At 40.9% G+C, this 24,294-nt stretch overlaps 1 protein-coding gene across 2 annotated transcripts in view; it reads right to left on the bottom strand.

Annotated features, from left to right (window-relative positions):
* Window positions 1-24,063, bottom strand: part of LOC106582102 (ubiquitin-conjugating enzyme E2 E2) — a 38,260-nt gene extending 14,197 nt beyond the window's left edge. The window contains exons 1-3 of one of the 2 annotated variants that reach the window (XM_014164849.2): window positions 23,906-24,063; window positions 21,737-21,925; window positions 19,505-19,555 (exon numbers count right to left, since the gene is read on the bottom strand). In XM_014164849.2, coding sequence (XP_014020324.1) covers window positions 19,505-19,555; window positions 21,737-21,918 — 233 coding nt within the window. In that variant the 5' untranslated portion in view covers window positions 21,919-21,925; window positions 23,906-24,063. Of the gene's footprint in view, window positions 1-19,504; window positions 19,556-21,736; window positions 21,926-22,314; window positions 22,359-23,905 lie in introns of those variants that run through there. The other variant, XM_045703317.1, reaches the window with a different exon arrangement.
* Window positions 24,064-24,294: the final 231 nt, after the last annotated feature.

Genomic DNA, 24,294 nt, shown 5'->3' with positions numbered 1-24,294 from the left:
TTCATCTATTGACATTCTCAAATCCACTTGCTGTACCTTAGATAGGGCATTGTACAACTTCATATGGAAAGACAAGCCACATAAGATAAAAAGAGATGTTATCACCAACAGGGTTTGTGATGGCGGTCTAAATGTCTTAGATTTCACTCTTCAATCAGATATCAAAGGTCAACTGGATTAAAAGGTACATACAAAATCCTCAGATTCTGGAATATTATACCTCATTTTGTTTTTCAGAAGTTCGGAGGGCTTAATTTTTTACTACAATGTCCATATATTGTGGGTAAACTTCCTGTGAAACTGGCGGTTTTTCACAAGCAGACTTTAATGTGCTGGGCTTTGTTGTATAAACAACTTTTCACCTCATAAATGTTTTATATGGAACAATGGGTTGATATTACATAGAAACAAGAAGTTATTTTACCATAAATGGTTCTTGAAAAACATTGTCCTTGTCAGCCAATTAGTTAATATTAGTGGTAATCTATTTACGCGGAGAGAATTTATGGAAAGATACAACTTTGAGGTTTCAAGCAAGGAATATGACACTGTTATTAAATCTATACCTAGTGGGATAACAACTTTACTTCAGAATAATGCATATTTTGGAATATCTCCGATTGTAAGCGATATCCATGTGAACGGCATAGGTCTACTAGATATGAAATTCAACAATCGTTTATTAAGGGATATTTTCTACAGGAAGTCTATTAACTCTGCGATATTTTGTTGGGCTTCATCGTTTGATGTAAACTGGCGCCGTGCTTGGCTCACTCCACACAAATGAATGGTGACCAATAAAGTAAAGGAGATCTCCTTTAAGATTATCCATAGATTCTATCCGTGTAATAGCTTGATTTCTAAATATATACCTGATGTTACCAGTGAATGCAGTTTTTGTGAACTAGAAACTGAATCTATTGAACATTTATTCTGTCATTGTTTATATAGTGAAGTGTTCTGGACTGATGTAAAACTATATCTTGGCCTCAAATTGCATACAACCATTGCAATTTCAAAGTTTGACATTATTTTACTACACTGATTCCACAATACGTGAGAGTATGTCATAAATCTCTATTTTATTAGGAAAAATGTTCATACACAAATCAACATACAATACACATAGTAGGTTGACTGGTACAATAAATGTGGCTCAATTCACAGTGGTTTCAGAGTCCCGCAATAAGAGCTATGACGCTAATGTTCTCTGGGTGTCACTGAGTAGACTGATACCCCATGTCATTGATCCACAATCCATAGGTAAGGCTGTACAGTGAAATAAGTATGCCCCAATGCAATTCTAAAGTATAATACATCCAGTGTGATTTAAACAGATTTTTGTAAATGTAACAAATTATTATATTTTGTTGAATTTATATAATAACATTCCAACCTCGTTTAGCATGATCTATTTAATTATGGCATGATTCCACTACTTGTATTATTTGCATGACTTTCATTGAGACTTATTTTGAAGGCTAACTGCAAATTCCACTATTGTGGCTGGCTTCACATAGGTGGGTCCGACCACCATTAATAAAATAAGAACTGTCTTATAAATTTGGGGTATTTTAGATGATGACACTTAGCTAAATAGTTAGCTAGCTAACTATAGCCACTGAAACAGATGTCGTTTTGCTATGTTTTGGGGGAAGAACTTGTTTGCATCCATTAGATTGCTAGCCTTTTTACGACCAGCACTGTCCAGAGCTTGGGGAAGCATGTCTGTGCTCTTACCAGCGGCGCCAGACAAAACTTTACCAGCATCCTAGCATACGTATCGGTGAATCGATGTGACATATGAAATACGAGTGATTGTGTAATCAATGTGTAATAACTACGTCAAATTAATGAACGTGTTAAATTATTACGTCACGTGCAGTCATATTCGGGTCCCGATTGGTCAACAAGCTTATTTGACGTGTATCAAACCGTGTTCTATACAAACTGAATAGAATGGGCTGGCAATTTGACTGGTAAACTCATGGGTACAATCGCAATGGCTGTCTGGTATTGTGATGCAATAATTTCCATAGTAATGTAGAATGTTCATTCAAATTATGTTAACTGATGAGGCTCATGCAACGTAATGTATTTTTAGTTCTCTCAGTTGAGTTAAAATCAGTAAATCACAGCCCATATCGATGGATACTTGGGATTCAAATTTCGGCCGACTAACTGACCCTAAACCGGCAACAAACGGGTACATTTTTTCATAAAACAGTAAAATGACTTGACCAACAGAAAATATTATCAGAGATCTGTATCAGAGAGGAAGAGGCGAAGTGAGAGGTTTTACACTCACCCAGATCTGTCCAAAATAAATCCAATGCGTTTCTATGGGCTTATTTGCTTGTCGCCTGCCTTCCCGTCTTGGGACGACTGCCATTGTTAGGGCGGAAACATAAGCATCTCGTCATTGTATACAGATCTCTGATAATATTTTCTGTTGGTCAAGTCATTTTACTGTTTATGAAAAAATGTACCCGTTTGTTGACCGGTTTAGGGTCAGTTAGTCGGCCGAAATTTGAATCCCAAGTATCCATCAATATGGGCTGTGATTTACTGATTTTAACTCAACTGAGAGAACTAAAAATACATTACGTTGCATGAGCCTCATCAGTTAACATAATTTGAATGAACATTCTACATTACTATGGAAATTATTGCATCACAATACCAGACAGCCATTGCGATTGTACCCATGAGTTTCCAGGTCAAATTGCCAGCCCATTCTATTCATGTTTGTATAGAACACGGTACAAGGACCGGACATTTTTCATTAAGCGCATGGAAACATGAAACAATTGCAAGCCTATCGTCCTACAGTCAAAAGGCTATAGCCTATTATTGAACATGCAAGTTATGTAATGAAGCCGTTAATAAAACACATTTTCAAACATTCGCGGAAAACAGTTCTAAAACTGTGCACCTAATGCGAGCAGTTCCATATGTGACAGAGATTAAAATCTCAGTTAGAAATTTAGGAGGGGGAATCTAATAGCAACTATGATGGGTTGCTAAAATGACTAGGATTGTGCCTTTGGCTTCTGGACAACGATAGAGAGTTGATATGAAAACCAATAGAACAAGAGATAAATGCTGGTTAATGGCATGAGGAAGTATATAAAATGATTGCCTCCACGTTTCTATGGCTTGATTTTAGCTGAGCTACTTTGAAGCAAGGTGTAAGTCGCTCTGGATAAGAGCGTCTGCTAAATGACTAAAATGTAAATGTAAAAATGTAAGACATGCCTCATTATTTGAAGTAAAGTAAAACGTTCAGGTTTCAAACAATTATACCGCTTCAAGCTCACACGGTAAAGTGGTGGCGAATGGGAGGACGCGCTTTACGATTTGAGATTGAGAAATAAAAATAGCTCATTTTTAATGAATCGTGGCCACCAAAGTTATCACACGATTTCATTTAGAATTGTTATTTTTTTGCGCAATGACTGCGCTTACAAAACCAGGTTTCACTCCAGTAGCCTACAGGCGTTTTGAGGAGCAACTCTCCCGCTGTCTGACAGGTGGTGGACTATTCTGCTCCTCAAACTAGGCTCTGTATGCTGTGCGCATGTGATAAACAAAATGCATGACAACTTACGAAAACACACACGCACCAATTGGATTCCACAAAATTATGCAAATTACCCTATAGAACAATACGCATGACGGGTCAAATGTATTTTCGGCAACTAACCGACTAACATCCCCAATGTGTACACTTCCTGCTTTTACCCTAGGGGCAGGGGCGGAAATCCCGGGGGGGACACGACCCCCCCATCCAGGGAAAAATATGATTCGTCCCGCCCAATATATCACTGAAACATAACTATGTAATTTAAATAATATTAATAATACGCAATGAAAGCAATTGTGCTGATTATAGACACATAATAGCGCATTTTTAAGTTTCAAAAGATTGCGACCCCCCCCACCCTTTGCCTCAATGGTTTGATCCACTGCCAGTTCCTTAGTTGGCAAGGTAACAGAGGGGTCTTGTCTACTGTCTGAAAGGCACTCAATGCACGTAACTGACTTGAGGTTAATCCAGTCAATCGCGCACACACACTATCTGAATATGCAGAGCTAGCGCGCAAATATGAACTATTAAGCTAGCTAGTACCTATTCCATTTATGTGGCGTCGTCAAAGATGGAATCTTTGCTATTGTCAATTTATTCCAAGATCAGCATGCAGATGATGCAAGTTAGTGCTTCAAAGTCCCTGTGATAAGGTTAGCGATAAACTGAAGTCCAAACTGAACAGAACTACACTCTCTTCTACCATTGTCTTAAATATATTTAATGGTCTCGTTGCAAAAGCTAAATTGTCGCAAGGGAACTTTTTTTATTTTTTTTATTTCACCTTTATTTAACCCGGGTAGCAAAGATTATAGCAAACACCACTGAAACTGAATTGGTGCTCGCTAGCTTTGCAAATTCAGCTATTGTTGGAAGCCAGCCAATATGAAACAAACTATTAAAATTACAAAAGGTTGCAGCATATGTTGTGTAAATGGTGAACTCATACAGCTGTCAACTTGTCATTTTAATCCGTTTCACATTTGCTAGCTACCTTTTAGATCGAAGCCCAAATAGAATGATGAGATAAGATGATAGAAGCCCATCTCCTACTGTAAATAACCTACACACTGTGTGTGTGTGTGTTAGTCAGCCAGCCAGCCAGCCAACCAGCCAGGTAGAAAAATGGTAGGAAAAAAAAGACAGACATGAGAGTATTTTTCAGTACACCAAAACGCAAAGTAAGAACCCTAATAGCCTAATATCTCAAAGACTAGTTGATAAAATTTTCATAAAATGTTCATAAGAAAGAAATTAAATTCTAATGGAAATGTTTCACAATGATGTCATTAGGCAGAGCAGGCAACAGATGGCACACAGACAGCAGAGTTGGGGACAGATATGCAGGGACAGACTGGCAGAGACAGGGAGTCTCAGGTAAGTTTGTTGAGTCTTTGTTTGGCAATATTATGAAAGGTTCTCAATTTTTTTTACTTGTAAAATAGGAACATAATTCGAAAATGCCATGGATACCCCCACTCTCAACTTAAACTGGTGACTGAACTAAGATTTGTTAAAGGCAATGGTATTGCTGTTGTGATTAGTTGTGTAGTTTTGGGTACCGGTAGTTAGGAGTACAGCAAACACCTTATTTCTTTGGTTCCTCAATATACATTTACCATATTACAATGTAGGCTATGTGTTACAGCACTACTTTTGGTGTCCCCCTCAGGAATTGCTCTTGAGAAAATGTCATGTAATTGTCCCCTCCAAAGTTGATATCAGATTTTCGCCCCTGCCTAGGGGTACACTTGCAATGGCCGCCAGTCCACCCATTATGCGATCATTGACTTGAATGGGGACGTCCATTCTATTTCTATGGCAGCACATGCTGTCCGGAGCGGAGGAAAGGAGAAAATGTGCTCCCCCCCAAAAAATATATACATTTAATTTGTTTTGCTATTCAAACGGTTATTACGGAGACTGCGGTCATGTGGCTGGCCAATTACCTGTATCCAAAATTCCATCCGTCACAGCCCTATCGGTATCCTGTATTGCCTCATTAAAAAAAGTTTGTCCAGCTGATTGAATATTTTAGGCCTAGGCCACACTTGTGCCGACATCGCAGAATTCATTCATATAGGCTCTCAGGATATAACTCATCTGATAATGACACTCCATTTACAAGTTGTCACCACGAGAAATCTCAGTTGATTATGATGAACAAATTGTAAATTTTTGTCTGTACACTATAAATAACTGAGATGGTAAAATGAAGTCTAATCCTCTTGGAACGGTCTATTATTTATAAGAGGAACCTATTAAGCTTTGAGATGGTATCCCTGCCAAAATGGTAATGGAATCAAGAGCAACTGTTTACTTTGGAGTTATTTGTTCCTTTGTCAAGATTTGACTGTTTGCTTGCGTTAGCTGTGGATTACCATCCTGTCAGTCTCAATGGCCTAAACGGCTTCTGTGAACCAACTGTGTAATGGCTAGACTTCACCATAGAGTGGCCACGTGATGTGTCACACTTGGTTTCCCATAGAACACATTAACATTTGGGACAAATGTTTATGGGAAGTGCTGCACAAACGAGGACATTGAGAATCCAATGACACGCATGAATCAAGACAGGCTGTGTTAGCTTTCAAATAAGTGCCTTGGTGGAGGGCAATAATGATAAATTAAAGTGAGATGGTGTCTGAGGTCTAGAACAAAGCATGTTACCTTCAGTCACTCACAGCTCATTTCTTTTCCACTCAACTCTCTCTGCAAAACGACTGACAGACTGTTCATTAGAACATGCCTAGTTCAACAGATGCTACACTAGCTCAGTTTTATCAATAGCATATGAGGTGAAACACTTGAAATCGTGTACAGGTGTAGGATCTCAGTTTGACCTACATTGTCACAGCAAAATAATCCTGCTGCAACAGGATTTGAACATGTAGTCCATAATGTTGCTTGATGGGTGGTTAGGCTATTAGCTGGTCAAAAGTAGGCTACATGAAAAGTGCAATAATGTTAATATAGCCATGTGTTTGTTTGTGTAAATCAATTCTCAGCAACAAAAGACTAGTACAAATACAGGATCTTAATTTGATCAGGGTTTAATATTTTCCCTGTATTTTACAAAATGTTCCATCCCAAGAATAAATCCCTTTCCTCCCGAGTAACCTGGTATTTCTTGCCAAAACCGGAAGTGTCATTCTAAAGCATATAAATACGTCTGGATTTGATTAAAGCTTTGATCGGGATGAAAATCCAAGCCTGATGCTACCTGAGCCAGATTATGAGCCCTACATTAAACACATTTTAAGAGCCCAAACACCAAAAAGCACCAATTATTGTGACGTTATCCAATAGGTGTACATATGATAGGCTATCGCACATTACGCAAGACGGAAAAATATTAAAGCCCATATATGTATGCTCTCTTGGGTAAATAAATGAAACAAGCGACAGTAATCTTTTTGAGTGTGGATTGTATTACTGTACTGTATTATATGGACTGGAATTACACACCCCGTTCAAACCATGAAGCTGTGAGAGAACACGCAATGCTGGTGGAAAACATGCACGCAGAAACCCCCAAATAAAACAAATCCCATCCCAGACAGATTATGATAGTGAAACTGATCAGCGATATGTTTATGTTGTAATACCATGGATGTTGGCCATCAGTTTATCACTAAACCACCCAAACACACCCCCCCCACATTGTAAATACCAATCCCAGACATTATGATAGGGAAATTGATCATGGATGTTTGGCCATCAGGACATCCCAGTTTTACACTAAAACCTAGTTGAATCAGATGTCAATCAAAACCCTGCACACCCAGACCCAGTAGCGCTCTGTTCAGGCAGAGGGTTGGTCACCACCACTAACACCAACTCTGCCACCACTAACACCAATTTGATTTTGAAATATAATTAGGGTCCATTTACAATTTGTATAATTAGCCGTGCTTGACTTGGGATGAAAGAATGCAGGAGCGGTCTTTTCCCAAGTCGGTCCATTAGACTATTTTCACCGAAATTCACAAATGACATTATGCTATTGAGACCTCTGATTATTCCATTAAGGGTTTATACACTTTTAACCAAATTGCCATTATTATAGCCTACATGAAAAAGTAAGCATTGTTGACTGGAAGGCTGCTGTGTCTGATCCCATGTAGACCTACCATCTCCTGCCATAGTGCCCTTGATCAAGGTACCCGTCAGTCAGGTTGTCAACATGTAGTCAACCTTTCATCTGGAGAGCTCCTGGATGTGCAGGCTTGGCTTTTGATTCAGCCCTGAAACACCCAAGTCTGCTTATCAAGATCATGTTGAGCAGTCGATGTTTAAGCTACAACGTGGTTAGGCCAGGGCTTGAACAAAAGCCTGCACACCCAGTAGCTATCCTGGAGGATGGTTGCCACAATTGCAACATTTCAAACCAATACCTTTGTCTTTATAAAATGATTCCCTAATTCAATTAATGAAATGGATAAGGTAGGCTCATTCAAAGCTAAAATATTCATGTTTCAGGGGAGATCGAGGCACATTATTTGTCACAATTACATGGCTATTGTCTAATAGAGGGGCATACCATCTTATTTAATAGAGGGGAATTTCAGCAGATTTATTTTAGGCTATCCAAAGTGCCGGTGGAAAGGCAACAATGACATTAAAGCTTAGTTAACTAGTGAGATAGCCAATTCAAACATAACGACTACAAGTTATCTAGTCAGCCTGTTGCCTGTCATTTTATACCTGCTGCTGAAATGTCACTCTCTCTCCCCTTGGGCAACGGCCCACTCGCAGACACGCACTGAAGGGTCATTCCGATGATGGTTGATATGTAGATTTTTAAGTGAGTGATTAATAAAATTTAAAAGCGTTCCTTGATGAATTACATGAACAAAAAGGATGAAACACATTTTTGACCTAATTTGACAACTTGGAGCAGCACATGCGCATTTTCAAATCTGCGCAATCTCAAATAGCCTACTGTCACGCAGCGATTCACAGACTAACAGCAAATAAACTTGAACCGAGCAGAATCAGAAATGAATGCCCACTCTCCATTGCTATTCAATGTAGACCCAGTCTTCATTCCACTTTGATTAACTTTTTTTGCCTCGATGTGTGAATCTGGGCCAGCGATAGGATACTTTGTTTTATAGAGGAGCTGGTATGCAATTCCCTAAAAATGATAGGTGCCGGTACGGCGCTCCGGACTGCCCAAGTCAAGCACTGATAATTAGTAGCCTGACGCATTGCCAACATTTCCCCTAATGTTGTGAGACGTGCGTATTACTTTCTCTTTCGCTCTCAATTGCTGCTTTATTCCTTCCTTGCTCTCAAAAGTTAAATGAAATACGCTTTGTTCTCATCTTCATCATGCTTGAATAATGTCTAAGATGCAGACGGCGTTCGCTTCTCTTCACAAACATAGAATGGTTATGGTCTGAAGAAATAACTGCTATAGCCTATCGCCATCACGAGTTCTCTTTCTCCTTTCAAACTCCCCACAAGTTATTTTGTCTGCTGTATTTAACATTCAGCAAAAAATAGCAAGGCTGCATCCGTCTTCGAATAGTCTACTAGTATAAAGAACTGCACCAAAAAAATTTCCAACAAGCTATTCTAGTCTAGCTTTTCCTGGGGCTCCATAAGAGCTAAGGAGGGAGGCCATTGGAGAGCTAATACTGCATTGAATGTATTACCTGAAAGAGGTTTGCTAGGACATCCATATACAGCTCTGGAAAAAATTAAAAGTGACCACTGCAAAATTATCAGTTTCTCTGGTTTTGCTATTTATAGGCATGCGTTTAGGTAAAATGAACATTTTTGTTTTATTCTATAAACTACTGACAACATTTCTCCCAAATTCCAAATAAAAATATTGTCATTTAGAGCATTTATTTGCAGAAAATTACAACTGGTCAAACTATTTTTTTAAATGCAGTGTTGTCAGACCTCAATTAATGCGAAGAAAATAAGTTCATATTCATTTTTAAACAATACTAATGTTTTAACTTAGGAAGAGTTCAGATATCAATATTTTGTGGAATAACCCTGATTTTCAATCACAGCTTTCATGCGTCTTGGCATGTTCTCCACCAGTCTTTCACATTGATGTTGGGTGACTGTTGGGCTGGCCATGACAGGGTCTTGATCTAGTGGTTCTCCAGCCACACCTTGATTGACCTGGCTGTGTGGCATGGAGCATTGTCCTGCTGGAAAAAACAATCCTCAGAGTTTGGGAACATTGTCAGAGCAGAAGGAAGCAAGTTTTCTTCCAGGACATCCTTGTACGTGGCTTGATTCATGCGTCCTTCACACACACAAATCTGCCCAATTCCAGCTTTGCTGAAGCACCCCTAGATCATCACGATCCTCCACCAAATTTCACAGTGGGTGCGAGACACTGTGGCTTGTAGGCCTCTCTAGGTCTCTGTCTAACCAGTAGACGAACAGGTGTTGGGCAAAGCTGAAAATTGGACTCATCAGGGAAGATGACCTTACCAGTCCTCTACGGTCCAATCCTTATGGTCTTTTGCAAACCTCACCCTGGCTCTTCTTTGCTTCTCATTGATGAAGGGATTTTTCTATCTTTGCATGACTTCAGCCCTGCCCATAGGAGCCTGTTTCGAACCGTCCTCGCCGTGCACTTCACCCCAGCTGCTGTTTGCCATTCTTTTTGTAGGTCACTTGATGTCATCCTACGGTTGTTGAGTGACATTCGAATGAGTTGGCGGTCGTCCCGGTCAGTGGAGAGTCGTTTTCGCCCTCTGCCGGTTTGTAGCTTTGTTGTCCCCGATTACATTTACGTCATTTAGCAGACGCTCTTATCCAGAGCGACTTACAAATTGGTGCATTCACCTTATGATATCCAGTGGAACAACCACTTTACAATAGTACATCTTTATCTTTTTTTGGGGGGGGTTAGAAGGATTACTTTATCCTATCCCAGGTATTCCTTAAAGAGGTGGGGTTTCAGGTGTCTCCGGAAGGTGGTGATTGACTCCGCTGTCCTGGCGTCGTGAGGGAGCTTGTTCCACCATTGGGGTGCCAGAGCAGCGAACAGTTTTGACTGGGCTGAGCGGGAACTGTGCTTCCGCAGAGGTAGGGAGGCGAGCAGGCCAGAGGTGGATGAACGCAGTGCCCTTCTTTGGGTGTAGGACTGATCAGAGCCTGAAGGTACGGAGGTGCCGTTCCCCTCACAGCTCCGTAGGCAAGCACCGATGTCTTCTGCTTGACCTGTGTTGGAATTAAACAGACACTGGAATGGAAGCCATACATGTAGAGATGCTGATTTAAGAAAAATTTGCAGTGGTATCTTAATTTTTTCCAGAGCTGTATGTACAGTGATCTCCAAAAGTATTGGAACAGTGACATTTTGTTTTGCTTTGGCTCATTACTCCAGCACTTTCGATTTGGAATTACAATTATACAATGCCTATGAAGTGCACTGTCAGCTTTAATTTGAGGGTATTTTAATTCATATCGGGTGAACAATTTAGAAATTACAGCACTTTTTGTACATCCCCCCCAAAAAAGTCATGACATTTATAAGAAAAACCAAATACGCGGCAAATGTAGTTGGAAATGCTTTTATGCTCAAATATTGATATAATAACCATCATATGGTTACTCTTGTGTTACTGACTTGTTGCACCCTCGACAACTACTATGATTATTATTATTTGACCATGCTGGTCATTTATGAACATTTGAACATCTAGGCCATGTGCTGTTATAATCTCCACCCGGCACAGCCAGAAGAGGACTGGCCACCCCTCATAGCCTGGTTCCTCTCTAGGTTTCTTCCTAGGTTCTGGCCTTTCTAGGGAGTTTTTCCTAGCCACCGTGCTTCTACACCTGCATTGCTTGCTGTTTGGGGTTTTAGGCTGGGTTTCTATACAGCACTTTGAGATATCAGCTGATGTAAGAAGGGCTATATAAATAAATTTGATTTGATCATATCGACGTAAACTTGGAGCAACGCGATGACGTGTGGTTCTCCCATTACGACGCGTCGGGAAAGCATGCAATTTATTAGACTAGAGATGGTTGATTAAATAAGTTATGATGAACTTCACAGGGTGGTGAAAGTGTAAGGTGATGAGCTTGATGATCCTTTCCAATAAATACACTGCTCAAAAAAATAAAGGGAACACTTAAACAACACATCCTAGATCTGAATGAAAGACAATCTTATTAAATACTTTTTTCTTTACATAGTTGAATGTGCTGACAACAAAATCACACCAAAATAATCACTGGAAATCCAATTTATCAACCCATGGCGGTCTTGATTTGGAGTCACACTCAAAATTAAAGTGGAAAACCACACTACAGGCTGATCCAACTTTGATGTAATGTCCTTAAAACAAGTCAAAATGAGGCTCAGTAGTGTGTGTGGCCTCCACGTGCCTGTATGACCTCCCTACAACGCCTGGGCATGCTCCTGATGAGGTGGCGAAGAAGAAGAGAATGAAGAGTCCATGTACAAAAAGTGCTGTCATTTCTAAACGGCTCATATGGATGAAAATACCTTCAAATTAAAGCTGACCGTCTGCATCGAAAGTGCTGGAGTACATAGCCAAAACAAAACACACTGTCCCAATACTTTGAGCTCACTGTATCTCTGCTAGAGCTGACCTTATCTGCTATTGTCCCTTCTCAGTGTACAGGGCTTGAGAGGGATGCCTAAGGTAAAGCCAAACATGTTTAATGTTAAAATCTGCTACTCTTTTGGAACGCAGTATTGTCAAGATAACTACTTTTTACCGTGTGTAAAATTGCTTGTTTCATTTGAAAGCTTTTGATAAAAATACAAAAAAAATGCATGAAATGAAATGTATGCATTCACTACTGTAAGTCGCTCTGGATAAGAGTGTCTGCTAAATGACAAATGTAAATGTGGCGGATGGTCTCCTGAGGGATCTCCTCCCAGACCTGGACTAAAGCATCCACCAACTCCTGGACAGTCTGTGGTGCAACGTGGCATTGGTGGATGGAATGAGACATGATGTCCCAGATGTGCTCAATTGGATTCAGGTCTGGGGAACGGGCGGGCCAGTCCATAGCATCAATGCCTTCCTCTTGCAGGAACTGCTGACCCACTCCAGCCACATGAGGTCTAGCATTATCTTGCATTAGGAGGAACCCAGGGCCAACCGCACCAGCATATGGTCTCACAAGGGGTCTGAGGATCTCATCTCGGTACCTAATGGCAGTCAGGCTACCTCTGGCGAGCACATGGAGGGCTGTGCGGCCCCCCAAAGAAATGCCACCCCACACCATGACTGACCCACTGCCAAACCGGTCATGCTGGAGGATGTTGCAGGCAGCAGAACGTTCTCCACGGCGTCTCCAGACTGTCACATGTGCTCAGTGTGAACCTGCTTTCATCTGTGAAGAGCACAGGGCGCCAGTGGCGAATTTGCCAATCTTGGTGTTCTCTGGCAAATTCCAAACGTCCTGCACGGTGTTGGGCTGTAAGCACAACCCCCACCTGTGGACGTCGGGCCCTCATACCACCCTTATGGAGTCTGTTTCTGACCGTTTGAGCAGACACATGCACATTTGTGGCCTGCTGGAGGTCATTTTGCAAGGCTCTGGCAGTGCTTCTCCTGCTCCTCCTTGCACAAAGGCGGTGGTAGCGGTCCTGCTGCTGGGTTGTTGCCCTCCTTACGGCCTCCTCCATGTCTCCTGATGTACTGGCCTGTCTCCTGGTAGCGCCTCCATGCTCTGGACACTACGCTGACAGACACTGCAAACCTTCTTGCCACAGCTCGCATTGATGTGCCATCCTGGATGAGCTGCACTACCTGAGCCACTTGTGTGGGTTGTAGACTCCGTCTCATGCTACCACTAGAGTGAAAGCACCGCCAGCATTCAAAAGTGACCAAAACATCAGCCAGGAAGCATAGGAACTGAGAAGTGGTCTGTGGTCCCCACCTGCAGAACCACTCCTTTATTGGGGGTGTCTTGCTAATTGCCTATAATTTCCACCTGTTGTCTCCTCCATTTGCACAACAGCATGTGAATTTTATTGTCAATCAGTGTTGCTTCCTAAGTGGACAGTTTGATTTCATAGAAGTGTGATTGACTTGGAGTTACATTGTGTTGTTTAAGTGTTCCCTTTATTTTTTTGAGCAGTATATTTAGGGTCTTATTCTGGTGACATGATGATCAATGCTTGTCTGCAGTTTGACAAATCAAAATAATCTGCCCCCTTTGTCCATAATAATCTCACCACGTAGGCTATACAGTGCATTCGGAAACTATTCAGACCCCTTCACATTTTCCACATTGTTAAGTTACCGCCTTATACTAAAATTGATTACTCGGCTACGTAAAAAAAAAGAAGAAATCTTGCACATGTGCAGAAATATCTGTATTTTTAGCCTGGGCAAATTGAGATACAGAAACTCTGTATCCGTAGCCACTCTGTATAATTTAACAGTTCCATTTCACATCATGCTGTTCATATAAAAAATGTATTATAATTTACCAGTTTCTGGCAGATATTTATCCCGGGAAATAGGAGTGGGTTTGAACGGGAAATCCTGGTTCCCGTTATTAAACCCTAATCTGTAAAAACATACAGTATTTTGCACCACTGGGAAACAACCATTATCAAAAGGTCATGAACAGGTTGATATATTATTTAGACGATAGAAGATTTATTAGGTTCATGATCTCTGTGATTGTACAACTTGGAATGCATGAGAACAAATGTCATAAACCATCAACGATCTACACAAATGACTCTGTTCCAGAGTCTTTTTCTCACGAATCTTGGAGATGAAATTCTTGAAAGTTGAGCTGCAAATGATCAAGTATATTTCTTCCCAGAGGCAACTGTGGCGCACATCCCCTCCCCCTCATGAATATTGATAACTTCCCCGCTGTGGCCTCTTAGATGTGAAGTCCCCTGGTAAAGCCTGTGAAAAATGGCTCTGAGTTTGTCACTCCCACAGAACCCCAGAGGGCCACAATGCAACACTAATAAGCAGCAGTCACTCAGTCATAGTAGTGGAGATGATCCCATCGTGTAAAAGGGATGGAGGTCTGTGTGGGTATTATTGGTTATTTGCCTCATGGCTCAGAGAATGCATGTAGACAATAAGTATAGCAACAAGCAACCAGTCAACAACACACAATGGCATGTTATAAATCCTGCTGAGTGCGGACATTTCCCATTGGGCCTGGCATCATCAGAAAGTGACACGGTTTGGTCATCTTTAAGGGCATTACATCATGCCATTTGGATTCAGAGGCCAGCAGAAGCTATTTGTGCTGAAGACTGACAGTGTAAATCATCCAAATTAGAGTGCATCTGGTCTCATGAGAGACATGTCCAGTGCTACAGTAGGCTATACGACAATGGCAACATTCAGTCAGAATAAATGCTATTCTGTTCCAGACTCTTCATTGTTTCATGACAAACATTGCTGCTTGTACAGCAATACTTGAAATATCTGATAGTTAGCATAATCCCAATGCCCAAAGCCAATTTGGTTTCACTCATTTGATGAGTGACAATGACAAGGTGAGAGCTGTCACAATAATGTTAGTAAACTGGTGCTGGAAATGACATCTTATTGCCCTCGTGTTCACATGCTGAAAAAGAACCAACAGGCTCAAAACCGCTTGAAACAAATGCAATTTCTAACAAATATTTAGTAACAGTGCTGATGAAAGACAATGTCAGATCATGGATGCTTAGGACTGTTATAAAGCAGAGTACTATAAAGTGATTAGACAGTAGCCAACAACACATCAACCATTACTTTCAACCTTCCACAATCACCTCATGATTAAATTTGCTGGCCAGTCTCCGAATCTCCAGAGATGTTTTATTACAGGATGATAAGGCTGGGAGACTCTCCCCTGCTTGAACAAAGGGGATGTCTGACTGCAGGCCTCTCAGTGGGGTGAGCGATGAGAGGAAATAAATCAGCCGCCCCGGCTCTGTGTGTAATATGCCGAGCGAGGTGATCTTTTCAACACAACACACACTGTCTCCTGAAGGGGCCAACAGACAGTGACACCATTTGCAGTGTGAAATGAAATGAAAAACCTTTGGGACTAACCTGGTCGGTAGTGAGCGGTGTGTAAGGCAGAAATGACGACTTTGACAAGCCTCTTTCTCATGCAAAGCAAATAATTGTTTTGCCCTTATTGACGTTCACTTAAAAAAAAGTGTATGGGGGGGATGGGAGGTTCTAAGTTAACGTATGGAATTGTTTTAAGATGGTCATACCATGGATCATTTAGCTATTTGATTTAGAATTTTAGGAACCCTTTAGGCATCAAAAATATATAAAAAAATAATTGATAAAATATTGAATTTGGCCTTTACTACTATAAACCATAGAAATAACATTGTATAACACATTCATAAATGGCAAAAAAGACAGTTAAAAAAATGAATCATACGGAATAAGGTTTAAGTATCTGTCCTATATCTAGGAGGTATAAGAATGCTGAGGAAATATTTTAGTTTTGGACACATAGAATCAAACCGCTTCGTGAGAAGACCGATTTTCGGGATGCCTCATGGTCTGACAAAGAACGCTATAGTTCGGCCACCTTGCAGATGCGGAAGACCAACATATGCGAATGCGGATTGAGACGCAGCCCATGTAAAAAAAACATATCTCTAGCTTAAAGTGACAGATTTTTGTATTTTGTTACTTATATTGATGACTTAACCTGTTTAGGATAGGGGGCAGTATTTTCACGGCCGGATAAAAAAACGTACCCGATTTAATCTGGTTATTACTCCTGCCCAGAAACTAGAATATGCATATAATTGATTTGGATAGAAAACACCCTAAAGTTTCTAAAACTGTTTGAATGGTGTCTGTGAGTATAACAGAACTCATATGGCAGGCCAAAACCTGAGAAGATTCTATACAGGAAGTGCCCTCTCTGACCATTTCTTGGCCTTCTATAGCCTCTTTATCGAAAACAGAGGATCTCTGCTGTAACGTGACATTTTCTAAGGCTCCCATAGGCTCTCAGAAGGTGCCAGAACGGGGAATGATGACTCTGCAGTCCCTGGGCGGAAAACAGTAGCGCATTTGGAAAGTGGTCGATCTGAGAACAATGACACGGGCGCGCGCATGCACGTGAAGATACCATTTTCTTCTTTCAGTCTTTGAACGAAAACAACGTCTCCCGGTCGGAATATTATCGCTATTTTACGAGAAAAAAAAAAATGAAAAAAAAATTATCGCATAAAAATTTATTTTAAACAGTGTTTGACATGCTTCGAAGTACGGTAATAGAATATTTTGACATTTTTTTGGCACGATACGCGCCGGCGCGTCACCCTTCGGATAGTGTCTTGAACGCAAGAACAAAACGCCGCTATTTGGATATAACTATGGATTATTTGGAACCAAAACAACATTGGGTGTAAAGTAGAAGTCCTGGGAGTGCATTCTGACGAAGAACAGCAAAGGTAATCCAATTTTTCTTATAGTAAATCTGAGTTTGGTGAGTGCCAAACTTGGTGGGTGTCAAAATAGCTAGCCTGTGATGGCCGGGCTATCTACTCAGAATATTGCAAAATGTGCTTTCACCAAAAAGCTATTTTAAAATTGGACACCGCGATTGCATAAAGGAGTTCTGTATCTATAATTTTTACAATAATTGTTATGTTTTTTGTGAACGTTTATCGTGAGTAATTTAGTAAATTCACCGGAAGTTTTCAGTGGGTATGCTAGTTCTGAACGTCACATGCTAATGTAAAAAGCTGGTTTTTGATATAAATATGAACTTGATTGAACAAAACATGCATGTATTGTATAATATAATGTCCTAGGAGTGTCATCTGATGAAGATCATCAAAGGTTAGTGCTGCATTTAGCTGTGGTTTTGGTTTTTGTGACATTATATGCTAGCTTGAAAAATGGGTGTCTGATTATTTCTGGCTGGGTACTCTCCTGACATAATCTAATGTTTTGCTTTCGTTGTAAAGCCTTTTTGAAAACGGACAATGTGGTTAGATAAAGGAGAGTCTTGTCTTAAATGGTGTAAAATAGTCATATGTTTGAAAAATTGAAGTTTTTGGATTTGAGGAGTTTGTAATTCGCGCCACGCCCTATCATTGGATATTGGCGAGGCGTTCCGCTAGCGGAACATCTAGATGTAAGAGGTTTAAGGATTAATGAAATTGTCTGTTATACATATTCTTTAATCCTAATCAGACCACTATAACAATGGAAGAACATTAATTGGAATGTGTTATAAAAGCCATATTATTTCAGTTGTTATTGGGGCCGGGAAGATACCAGTATCGTGGCAAGGAAACAAAACACAAAGCAGATTTAACTTCTTTAGGAAAATATCCCTGATGTTGGAAACAAACATTACGTTGTCATCCAGTCACATGTATTTATTTTCAAGCTATAGCACACAATATTTTATATAGAGCTGGTTTTTAGAAAGGACTAAAGAGTCTGGTCTGCTTCGTGTTTTCATTTTTGTGTACGGAAAAAATAGAGATACTGGTATCGTCCCGGCCCTAGTTGTTATGGGATTAGCATGAATATGCAGCCTGGGAATACAGAGAGGATTATCTTTAAAACACCTAATTGTTTTCCAGGCAACTAGTTATTTTTATGGCTGCGTATATTTCTGTTACTGATTATTTTACTTAAAAATTATGCTGCCTTTAATCCCCCTGCCTCTGTAGCCTCAAGCGAAATTATTTCCAACGCGACAACCTCATTTTTCAAAGTCCATTGAAACAGAGTATTTGAAGTCCTTGAGTAAAGATCCAATACTCAATATCTAATTTAGCCTTCAGTAACTACATTTTGAATTCGAATGAAAAGGTTCCTATATATATTCACCCTTCCAGCAAGGGTGTTACATGAAACTCAGTTAAAGTGATTAGTTCCTGCACAGCACTACACACAGAGCTGGATGAGTCACTCAGGGCCATCTCTCTTTGTTGTTTTAACAGGTGCATATAAAATGAACACAACCAATCTAAAATTGGCAAAAAGCAACAGCATCTCCTATTGAACTCCATCTCCCGCAGATAAATGCCTAAACTTGCCTTGTTCCTGGCCTCCATTTTCTCTGGTAATTTGCCTTTGAATGCTGAGACTGAGGTAATTACTGTGCTGTTAGAAACGGGGGGATAATCAATGACAACGTCACTTTGTGTTCTTTAAGTTAATAAGGCCTCTGCACAACGTCCCCCTGGGATGCCTTTTGTCATTCAGCGGCTGATGCACATTTGGTCGGTCTACCACTCGCTAGCTGGCCACCATATCTCTGCCTCAAAGGACAGGCAGCAGAACACAATAACCATTGTCTGGCTATGGAAAATCCCCAGCAGAACCACATGAGAATCGAAACTTCTTTTTAATTCACACGTTCTCTTTTCCCTTTTTAGATGGGCTTTCAACGGAAATCCTATGATCTAAAATGGTACGTTTCCTATACGGTTAGATAAGTAGGCCTATATCGTGTTTGGTATTAGACCAAACTACAGAAATGTTGTGACAAGTGCTAGTGTAATCACTCTTACGCGCATGATAAACATCTTTATCATAACAAGGATATATTTTTATTTATTTCACCTTTATTTAACCAGGAAGGCCATTTGAGAACAAGTTGTCATTTACAACTGCGACCTGGCCAAGATAGAGCAAAGCAGTGCGACACAAACAACAGAGTTACACATGGGATAAACAAACGTACAGTCAATAACACAATAGAAAAATCTATATACAGTGTGTGCAAATGTAGTAAGATTAGGTAGGTAAGGCAATATATGTAATACCTGACCGCCTATGTAAAACTAGAAAGACTGAAGTCCATCCTTCATTCTTAGAACCAAGAATCCCGAACAGAAATACAGTATATCCTGAGATCCCAAGCCCATAACATTAGCAAGGTGAATAAACATAAATGCTGGTAGAGAGCAATCTTCCTTACCTGCAGTTTGGAGGTGGGTCAAGTGTAATTTCTGCAAGTTCTTTCTGAATCCTGAAAAACAATGATACTCTCTTTTAATCTTTGTGGCAATGAATATCTCTAATCGCATAACAAAGAGCTCCCAGAATGCATTTGACCCCAGTGTGATGAATAAATCCATAGAACATGATGATACAGGTAGACCAGACCACAAATTGCAGTCATATGAGTTAATCTATCATACAAATCTAAATTTACCAAATGCCAAGGCAATCCATTATAGGCTTATTATGTCTAGGGTTGGGCCAATATATGATTGGAATGGAATATCGTGATATTTGACATTGACGATATATCGTGATGTGCAAGACTAGAAAACTGTGCAGTTTTATCAGTTAGGCTGTATCAATGTGTCTAAAATGAAGTCTAAATAAATTAACTAAGCCAAAAAAAAAAAAAGATTATTTAATAAGAATGCCACTATTTTGTAAATAAGCACAAAAATTCTACAGTCTGGAATGATTTAGTAATTAACGGTGCAAAACTATTATATCAGATATCGCAATATTTAGAAGAGGTCTCCCCAAATATCACCCAACTCTAATGGTGTCACACAGTGCCATACTGTTGTTAAACTGACTTTTCCATGAGGAAGCAGCATAAGGCACATTACAAACGTGACGAGGCAACCTCTGTTTAAAAGAATAGCAGATCCTGAACGGTTCAAACCTGAAATGATTTATCAGAGTGTGTGTGTTATTACAATAGGCCTGCACAAATGTCAACATCTTTCAATAACTCTTTCAAATTCACCCACGCAGCAGTCACCTGCGAGGGAAGGGTTAATAACATCATGTAAACATCTTTGTAGAAAAAGGATGACAAATCACGATGACATGCAATGGTTAAACGCACAACAGTGCAATTTAACTTGTGACATAACAGTCATAATGTTATGTCACATCAATCTGTGTTGAACCAGGCATGGGGTAAACAGCATGGAAACACATTATACCATCACTGACCGACTGACCTTTAATCAACAGAGAGCTGTGGTGTCCAGCGTTGCGGTCGTAATACTAAAACCCTGGATTTGAGCACAGTGGACTGTCTTATAAGTGTGCTACACATCAGGAAGATGTTCCAAATATCAGGGGTAGTTATAAAAAGCGCTGTAGCCTCAGCCAATCCCTGGCTCGGCTGGTTGCATAATTCTATCATCACCTCGCATCAATCTGTGTTTCCACTGGCAAGGCTAGGTGGGCGACAGTGGGAATGCTGTTCGTGACAACACTAACCACACAGATGTGATATGAATGAAAGTATGGTCATCATCGTTAGCGCTCAGGCCACCTGACCTAGCGAAGGAAAGCTCTATGAAAATGCTATAACCAAGGATAACCAGGCCAAGTCCAGAGTGTTTCCTGGTCAGCTCTTATCATCACACGGCCAGGAAAGACTCGGGGGGGCATAGTCATCATAGTAATCTGCCTGTCAGATGAATGCTTTACAGTGTCATGATGCGATAGATGGAACAAGGTTACCTTTCATTACATATCTTGTATGGATTAAATCTAATGGATATATTAATAGCGTGAGTGTGACTAGAATAATGATGTCCATAGGACCGGTTAGCGTTATATACATTAAGTGTACAAATCATTAGGAACACCTGCTCTGTCCATGCCATAGACTGACCAGGTAAATCCAGGTGAAAGCTATGAACCCTTATTGATGTCACTTGTTAAATCCACTTCAATCAGTGTAGATGACGGGGAGGAGACAGGTTAAAGAAGGATTTTTAAGCCATGAGACATGGATTGCCTACGTGTGCCATTCAGAAGGTGAATGGGCAAGACAAAAGATTTGAAGTGCCTTCGAACGGGGTATGGTAGTAGGTGCCAGGCACACCGGTTTGAGTGTATCAAGAACTGCAACGTTGCTGGGTTTTTCCACACCCAACAGTTTCCCAGGTGTATCAAGAATGGTCCACCACCCAAAGGACATGCAGCCAACTTGACAACTGTGGGAAGCATTGGAGTCAACATGGGCCAGCATCCCCGTAGAATGCTTTCGACACCTTGTACAGTCCATGCCCTTCCAAACTGCGGCTGTTCTGGGGGTGCAACTCAATATTAGGACGGTGTTCTTAATGTTTTGTACACTAAGTGTAACTCACCACCCCGAGGACAGGAAGGTGCTCAAACCTGCCCCACTTAAATACCACTAAACTGAGCCAGATTCAAGGTTTACCTCTTGGCACTAGTTGAGAGTTTGGCAGCTGTTTTACTGGAGATCTTTGTCTCCTTCTTTTTGGGCTGTGCTTGTTGTTCCCGCTCCTGTTCTGGAGGGACTGATGATTCTCGTTGTTCGATATCCGAGCTCCCCCCACTGGTGCTGGGGCTATCGTCCGGTCTCTGCACCTCGCTGGACATCCTGGCCCTGGGAAACAGACACCAAACAGCACAGCTTTATCTTTCGTTAGGTTTTCTATGCAAAATAAATGAGTGGTGTAGTGGTATGTTAGCCTTCCCAGGCTTTTGGGGGGGGGGGCTGCCAGGGTTCCAAGGATGCTATCATTTTACTAGTCATTGTGCTGTTTTGCAGGTTAGGATTAAGATACCATTACCTGCCATTCTGCCCTTGAGCAAGGCATTTTGGTCAATTGACTGTATTGGTCAATTGCACACAAGGTCCAACTGAAATTTGACTTCCGCTTTTAACCCAACCCCTCCGAAAGACACACATACAGTTTTTTGGGGGGAGAGGTGCGTGGGGCTGCAACACTAGGCGCCCGGGGAGCTGTAGTTGTGGGGGGGTTAAGTGCCTACCTCAAGGGCACAACAGCAGGCAATGGCATCTAGGATTTCATACCAGCAACACTCCGGTTGCCAGCTCACTTCCCGCCGGACCCCAGACACAAACTGGCAACCCTCCAGTTGCTGGCTCGTCTCTCTAACCACACAACAGTGGCTGCCTGCCTCCATTGCGTGGTTGAGTAGAACAGAATACTTGATTGTCCTAGCAGGAGGAAATTATTTTCACAACAGGGTAATTATGTAAGTCTGTTTCACTTTGCTGGTTAATGTGTTGAAGGCAAGGTGATGAAGCTATTTTGTGTGTTGTAAAATAAAAGGTAGTGAGCGGTTCATAAGTATTATGACAAACTACTAAGATCTCAAACTCATTCAAGAAGATTCAATATTACTGTGTTAACAAACCACCTACACATTTTTGGAATGCATTAGAAACATGTCTGTTGAGATTTAATGGAATATAGCCTAGTATGAAAGAACAATGCAGTCAAGATGTCATGAGTAGCCTGGACTTGAAGAGTCAACGTGTCACAGGCCTACTGACAATATAGTCTTATCTAAAACAATTAATTCAATATCACCACTCACGAACCTTTTAAATAGTTAACCACATCGATTGATGGAACATAGATCGAAAGAGACACTAGCCGATTAAACTCAACTGATCAGGGAGTTGAGTTCAGTGGGCTGAAGAGACACTAGAACAGTAGGCCTGCGCCTCTACAAAGGGCCTCAGAAGACAGATATTGCCTTAGGCTTTGATGATAATAATGAGGTGAGGTCATTTTTATCTATCACGGTCAGTGATATCCGTTTATATTGTTTCGAATAAAAGCCTGGGGAATAGGACTAACGTTACGGTGAAAGATACAAACGGTTAGTAGTGCTTAACCACTATCTTTCCCGGGGGTGTTATGATAAGGACATCAACGCTATTTGTGTATCCACTCGCCAGACATGTATCAACTTGCAAAACAGGTGTGCGATGGCAACGTCGGAGAAATTATAGCAATTCTGAAAATTGTTAGTTACATTTATCAAAGACGGACGCGCATGTTGACTCTAGGGGCCTCAATAAATAAGACACAACAATGTATCACTTTCTTCTGGCGTTGTTTCGGACCCAGCTGAGCAATAGGTCAATACAATTTCAAAGCCTCCCCCCTTCGACTGAAAAATAATAAACAAATAACATGTGACCGCGACACAAATAGAGCTGTCAAAAAAACAAACAATGCATAACAAACATCAATAACACTGCAGGGGAAAAGTAGCACCCGCTGTGCTATGTCCTGCTATGGGGAATTTAAAATGAAGAGGCCTGAGCGTTTAAAACTCGGGAAAATATGCAGAGAACATCACGTTTTAGAGATTCTTCGACAAGGCATCAAGGGCTCGTCAAGGCCAGTCGACGCGAGGGCCAAGTGCACGGCTTGGAAATGTGTGAATCCAACGTTTCTCAAGTGTCCACAAAAAGCGTTGAGCTGCTCAGGCACAAAGGGAGGCACGTCCCACACCCCCTCATCGGAAAATGCCACTTTCACGGGACATTTACTTACTTTCTGTACACATACCAAGGACAGTAACATGCGTGCATAAATATTACCTGGCAGCTGACTGTCGATGCTGTATTTAGTATTAAAATCCCAGGTGAAAAGTATATCCACACACACAGCCGTCTGCTCGCACTCGTGTCCTTGCTATTTAACTGAAGGTAGCAACCGAAAAGCGATTACAGAAAACTGAAGAAGCCGGACCGCCTCCACGCGCGCTCTCATATTGCGCGCGCCGCTCGTGCACGTGTGATGGTCCCAGTCGCCGGAGATGAAACAAATCTGTATGCTTTATCACAAAACAGTTGTAATATTCAAAACAGCAAAGATAGAATTGAACTAGCCAAACTACTCAATGTTGGATGTCGGCTATCTGAAAATGATGGACACTGTAGGTCGAATAAGCAAGGTAGGCTATGTCAACGTGCTTGTACATTAAGAA

This window comes from Salmo salar, chromosome ssa02, assembly GCF_905237065.1.
Source record: "Salmo salar chromosome ssa02, Ssal_v3.1, whole genome shotgun sequence".
Taxonomy (NCBI): domain Eukaryota; kingdom Metazoa; phylum Chordata; class Actinopteri; order Salmoniformes; family Salmonidae; genus Salmo; species Salmo salar.
Note: the sequence above shows the minus strand (reverse complement) of the source record. Positions and strands in the feature narration are given on the sequence as shown.